Source organism: Nicotiana tabacum, chromosome 19, assembly GCF_000715075.1.
Source record: "Nicotiana tabacum cultivar K326 chromosome 19, ASM71507v2, whole genome shotgun sequence".
Classification (NCBI taxonomy): Eukaryota; Viridiplantae; Streptophyta; class Magnoliopsida; order Solanales; family Solanaceae; genus Nicotiana; species Nicotiana tabacum.
In genome coordinates, this window is record NC_134098.1 from 8,160,132 (window position 1) to 8,166,507 (window position 6,376).

The 6,376-nt window shown below is 34.5% G+C and overlaps 1 protein-coding gene across 1 annotated transcript; it reads left to right on the forward strand.

Annotated features, from left to right (window-relative positions):
- Nucleotides 1-209: 209 nt before the first annotated feature.
- Nucleotides 210-2,051, forward strand: LOC107763289 (glucan endo-1,3-beta-glucosidase, acidic-like). Its single transcript, XM_016581766.2, has 2 exons — nt 210-360; nt 969-2,051. The coding sequence occupies exons 1-2, from the start codon at nt 279-281 to the stop codon at nt 1,916-1,918; spliced, it is 1,032 nt and encodes a 343-aa protein (XP_016437252.2). The 5' UTR covers nt 210-278; the 3' UTR covers nt 1,919-2,051.
- Nucleotides 2,052-6,376: the final 4,325 nt, after the last annotated feature.

Consider the following 6,376-nt stretch of genomic DNA (forward strand, 5'->3'; position numbering starts at 1 on the left):
TCACAGTACTAGATTTGAACTTTCTACATTTTTTTTCCACTTGTGACATAAATACACACTCTATATTCCATGACGTGCTTCACTGGGTATGACTTGGTTATTAACTCTACTTAACAAAATTACACTATTCCTCTAACTGCTTCACAGGGCAATTGACTTTGGCTTTTTAAGTCTTTGTCGGTCTTCTTCTGCTTGTCTATATAAGAAGCAGCCTAATGGTTCCTTAAACACACAACTTCAGCTCAAGTGTTTCTTACTCTCTCATTTCCATTTTAGCTATGGCTTTATGCATTAAAACTGGCTTTCTTGCAGCTGCCCTTGTACTTGTTGGGTTGTTAATGTGCAGTATCCAAATGATAGGTCTCTCTCTCTATCTCTCTCTCACACACATGTATATGCACCTTGTACAATGCGGATCACCTTATATACACTAATAGCGTAAATAACTTTTACGGTAGTATTGATTTACTCTTGTATTTTCTTATGCTTAGTTTTCATTTACTACCTAGGGATTCTATTCTTATTTTTATTACCATTATTGTTTCTTTCAATTTGGTTGATGTATTATCGAGCAGTTATTTACCGCCTGTTGTTATTACTATTGCTTCTTTTTTATTTTTTCTTGAGGCGAGAATCTATCGAAAATAACATCTCTATTCTCATAAGGTAAGGGTAAGGTCTGCGTACACTCAACCTTTCCCAAACCCCACTTGTAAAATTATATTGAATTTGTTATAATATTTTTATGTTGTATCACGTAACCTATCTTATTTTGTAAGTCACTTATTATGAATAGTTACCTATAGTTATTTCTAGGTGACCTAACACAATAATGATGGTTTGAGAAGAATTTATATAGAGAATCATATTTAGTGAGAATATTCATTTAGTCGACACCAACTTATTTGGGACCGGCGCATCGTCGTCGTTATTGTTTATTCTAATGTACTTTTTTTCTTATCATGCAGGGGCACAATCTATTGGAGTATGCTATGGAAAAATTGCCAACAATTTACCATCAGACCAAGATGTTATAAACCTATACAATGCTAATGGCATCAAAAGAATGAGAATATACTATCCAGAAACAAATGTCTTCAATGCTCTCAAGGGAAGTAACATTGAGATCATTCTCGATGTCCCAAATCAAGATCTTGAATCCCTTACGGATCCTTCAAGAGCCAATGGATGGGTCCAAGATAACATAATAAATCATTTTCCAGATGTTAAATTTAAATATATAGCTGTTGGAAATGAAGTATCTCCTACAAATAATGGTCAATATGCACCATTTGTTGGTCCTGCCATGCAAAATGTGTACAATGCATTAGCAGCAGCAGGGTTGCAAGATCAAATCAAGGTTTCAACTGCAACATATTCAGGGCTCTTAGCAAACACCTACCCACCTAAAGATAGTATTTTTCGAGGAGAATTCAATAGTTTCATTAATCCCATAATCCAATTTCTAGCACGAAATAACCTTCCACTCTTAGCCAATGTCTATCCTTATTTTGGTCACATTTACAACACTGCTGATGTCCCACTTTCTTATGCATTGTTCACACAACAAGAAGCAAATCCTGCAGGATATCAAAATCTTTTTGATGCCCTTTTGGATTCTATGTATTTTGCTGTAGAGAAAGCTGGAGGACCAAATGTGGAGATTATTGTATCTGAAAGTGGCTGGCCTTCTGAAGGAAACTCTGCAGCAACTATTGAAAATGCTCAAACTTATTACAGAAATTTGATTGATCATGTGAAAAGAGGGGCAGGAACCCCAAAGAAACCTGGAAAGACTATAGAAACTTATTTATTTGCCATGTTTGATGAAAATGATAAGAAAGGAGAAATTACAGAGAAACACTTTGGACTCTTTTCTCCTGATCAGAGGGCAAAATATCAACTCAATTTCAATTAATTAATGCATGGTAACATTTATTGATATATATAGTGATATGAGTAATAAGGAGAAGTAGAACTGCTATGTTTTTCTCTTCAATTGAAAATGTAACTCTGGTTTCACTTTGATATTTATATGACATGTTTATTGAGATCTCGTCTTTTGTTTTAAATTATTGCCTTCTATTGGCAAATATCTGCGTAATTTTCATTTTTTTTTAAAATACTAAGCCTCAAAAGAGTGACTACTAATACTCCCTCTGAGCATGGGGTGCTTGGGGAGAGGGTGAGGTGGGGGGTGGGGGGGGCGAAAAAAGTGAATGAAAGACCGTATTGCATTGGATGCTCTCCACAATTTTCTTGGTCATCAATATGACATTTTCTTTACATAACTGCTCTTAATTTTTGATCACTAAGCATCTGAAACAAAAGGAAAATTAAGCTAGGAGATGACTCATATTCTATCAGGATGTCTGATCTTGGATCAAGCTGGCCTGTATATTTCAATAAGATGTGTTTCATTGAAGAGGATGAACTAGACTTTTTTCATCATCCCACCCAAGGCAGATCGAAACAAAGATCTTCCACCAATATTTTCATTCTCTTGGCCAGCTATGCTACCAGTAATAAAGAGGTCTTTTTCATCTCTCCCACACGGTTTCTTTTTCTCTTCAAGATTCCTTTATTTCTACTAGTTTTTACGTTAGAAATTTGTAGGAAGTAAACAAAGTCTTTACTTTCGAAATCCACTCCTGAAGTCAAGTCACTAAAATAAAGTACTTTCGAGTTATTTTTTTGTAGAAAACCCTCCATTCGTCTTAGTTAGAAACATTAACTTTAGCATTTCTTGACTTGGAAAGAGACTTGTAGATTCTAGAGCAACACATAAAGTCAGGAAAACTTAGTTTCTTAACTCTATGGGTCGTGTAACGGTTGCTAAATTATCATCAGCGCCATTGCAACGTTATGCAATGTAATTTGCTCCCTAACCTCTCGGATCCTACTCCGAACATATAATCAATCCAGAATTCTCATACAAACCTAATAAAATCTTCAAATCATGAATCTAAGCTCGTTTATTCAAAATATTGACTTTGGTCAATTATCTTAACTTAATGCTTCAAGTTCAAGTGTTCCATAAGACTCGGAATCCATGCCACCCATACCCGTAATGCATATATTACTAAATAAACATATGAGAGGTCTCAAATAGGGGAAATAGATTTTAGAACTCAAAACCACCAATTTGATCATTCATATACAGTAAGATTATTAAACATAATATGTAACAATAGTTAAGTGAGAAGAATGGAATAAAAATGCATGTCATAAATGTTTTGATTTTCTGACAAAAACAATTATTCATTCCACGTGTAAATTAATATTTCGTTTATCATATTAATAATCATGTGCCCGTTGTCGCGTTGGCATACAACCATTGCCAAACCAAACACTAACGAAAAGGGAATACTTATGATTCCTCAAAGATTTGCCACTTTAATTTGGGAAGCACTAAAACATAGTATACCCCCATCAAAGCTATATTTGTTAATTTTAATGTTCTTAATCCAGTGTTTCTACTCTTAGTTTTTGGAAAATGTATAGTTGTAATTTTGGTACTTACTCTTTGGGTGTAGCGTGTATTAATTAGGGGTGAAAATCATTTTAGTTCTTCAACCATGCCTTAAAAATCAAACACATTCTCAAGTATTGAACAATTATGGTTTTCATCCTCCTACCTCAACCTCCGGCGATTGATCGGCAACTTTGGAATAGTTGACCGATCATTAAAAGGGTTAAGATGTAATTTCAGTTATATTCTCAATTAATAAATACCTTAATTAATCTTATACATCAATTTACCCCACACATCTCCTATGTTAAGTAACTTAAACGCTTCTGGGCACAAATGCAAACAAAATTATAATATTAAAACACTATGAGTTAAACCAAGACAAAGCCTATGTGCAATGTCCGTTCTATTTAGCAAAAAATCCTTATCAGTTTAATAGCTACTGGAATGCAACAACGAAAAAACAGCCAACAATAACATAAAAGCACCAAAAAGGACTAACAATGCCAGAATTACACCAAAAGCAGTAGAGTGCACCAGTAGATACAGTTTACAAAACCTGCATTAAAAATAAATATCAACTTCCCTACAAATCGCACTAGAATAATGGAGCACTAAAGCTTGCTCGAATAAATAAATACAATGTTTAAGAACCTAAAGTCAAAAATAAAAAAAACAATAAACTTAGTAATGAAGTTCGCCAACATTTGGACTTGATGTTTTCTGACCACATGATCTACTATTATGCCCAATTTGATGGCAATATTTGCAGGTACAATGAATTGATCTCTTCTTTGCTGGTTGTTCATCTAATTCTCTTCTCCTTTTAATTGGTTTTCTACCTCTCTTCTTCTCTGTTTCCTCATTAGGGTGCACGATAGGGTGATCTACAACTGGCCATTTGCTCTCATCAGGTACTGGATTGATCTTCTTAGAGTAAGTCTTCACATAGAATTCTTTAGTGAGTAGAGGATGAACAAATTTGACAGGATCTTCTCTGATATGAGTCATGCAGCATAGCGCATGTCTGCACGACATTCCACTTATTTGCCATTCTCTACATTGACAAGCATCTCATTTAAATTCACCACATAATTTTTCAAGTCGTGCACTTCAAACAAGTGTTCATTAGCCACGAAACAAATCAACTTCCGTCCCTCCTTCTGATTTTTAGTTATTCTTTCTCTGACTTTTGGTGGAATGAGAGTATCCAAAGCAAGAGCTTTTTCATGCCTTTGTTGAAATCTAGTCATAGTTTTCCTTCTAATCCATTCCAACATAGAAAAAACTGGTTTCTCTCTAACTTTCACCATAAATGTGTTGAAAGACTCAGTCATGTTATTTGTAACATGATCACTTTTTACATGTTCATCAAATTTATGCCTTGCCCAACTCCCAAGTGATTCTTTGCAATCATATAACAACAAGTTATAAGCAGGTTCACTTATTTCTATCATCTCATTCATAATTTGTCAAAAGTCATGCTCATTATAAGCCGTTGTTGCTGCCCAAAAGAGTTTTCTTAATTTTGAACCAGGATACTTAGTCTTAAAGTTGTTATAAAAGTGTCTAGCACAAAACCTATGGTTGGCCATTGGTAATACCTTTTTTACAGCATTTTTGAGCCATTTTTGCCTATCACTCATAAATGTGGTGCCTCCAATATCTCCTATGGAAGTATACAAACAATCAAAAAAATACTCACATGTCTGCCCATCCTCCTTATTAGCAATCATGACGGCTAGGGGATAAATGCCTGAATTTGCATCAAGGGAAACAACAACAAGTAATTGACTCTTAAATAGACCCTTCAGAAAATAAGCATCAATACCAATAAAGGGCATGCACCCATTAATAAAAGCCATAACTCTGAGCGTCAAAGCTAATGTAAAAGTTTTCAAGGATTGAGTTGCATCTAGGGGTTGATAGATCTAAATTAATGCACTTCAACTTTATAACAGTACCTGCATTAGTCTCTTTTAGGATAGCTATATATTGCGGTATTTTGGCATAACGTTTTTCATGATCTCCAACAACTAATTGTTTTACAATTTTTATGGCTCTCGTTAACTTTTGAGTATTAACATCAAGGCCATGCTTCTCTTTCAATGAAACATAAAGCATGTCTACCGACATGTCATAGTCGACTCTGAAATCTTACTCAAATTGTTTAGCAACCCATCTTGCACTTGCTTCACAACCTTTCATGTTTTTAGCATATGTGTGCGGTCCACTTAACCGTTTGATCTTAAAAGTTATTCCATCACCATAAAGGGAAACATGAATCCCCATCCACATCCATTACCTTTACAAATAGCAACAAACCTTGTCAGTAGATCATTTTTAAGCTTCTTAATATGAAAACCCTTTTGTCAGATAAATTTTTGCATAACTTCTCTAAAATACTTCACATCGTTAAAGATTTGCCCCTCCTTTACCACAACAATCTCCTTCTTTAATTTCTCATCATATGTATATTTAAAAATCTCACCTTGTATTTTGTCACTTACTTTTGTCATTGGGTGCTCAATTAATTTATCATCGTCACTAACCCCCTAAAATATTCCATTTTCATCAGATTCATAATCTGATAAACCACCTTCACTATTTTTTCCATCTGACTGATCTTCGACATTCTCAATCACACGTTCGTCCTCATCATCCGTCCATTGGAAATTTTCACCTTCAATTGCATTGACTTTTCATCAATTATGATTAAATTCATATGGATCTCTTTATTTCCCAAAGTCTTATACATTTTAAATAATATCTTTAAATTTGTATCATCAGTCAATTTCACCGTGACATCAGTTTCCGGATGGATAGCTTCTAAAGAAGTCATTTTACTCAACCAAGTAGAGGGACCTCCTGCTACAACATTATGAGCATCTTCCAACAGATCTA

What these genes read in the sequence shown, in the direction of transcription:
- LOC107763289 (XM_016581766.2), top strand. Translation starts at nt 279, where the DNA reads ATGGCTTTATGCATTAAAACTGGCTTTCTTGCAGCTGCCCTTGTACTT. An exon ending in GTGCAGTATCCAAATGATAG is followed by an intron (nt 361 to 968) that starts GTCTCTCTCTCT and finishes CTTATCATGCAG; the next exon opens with GGGCACAATCTATTGGAGTA.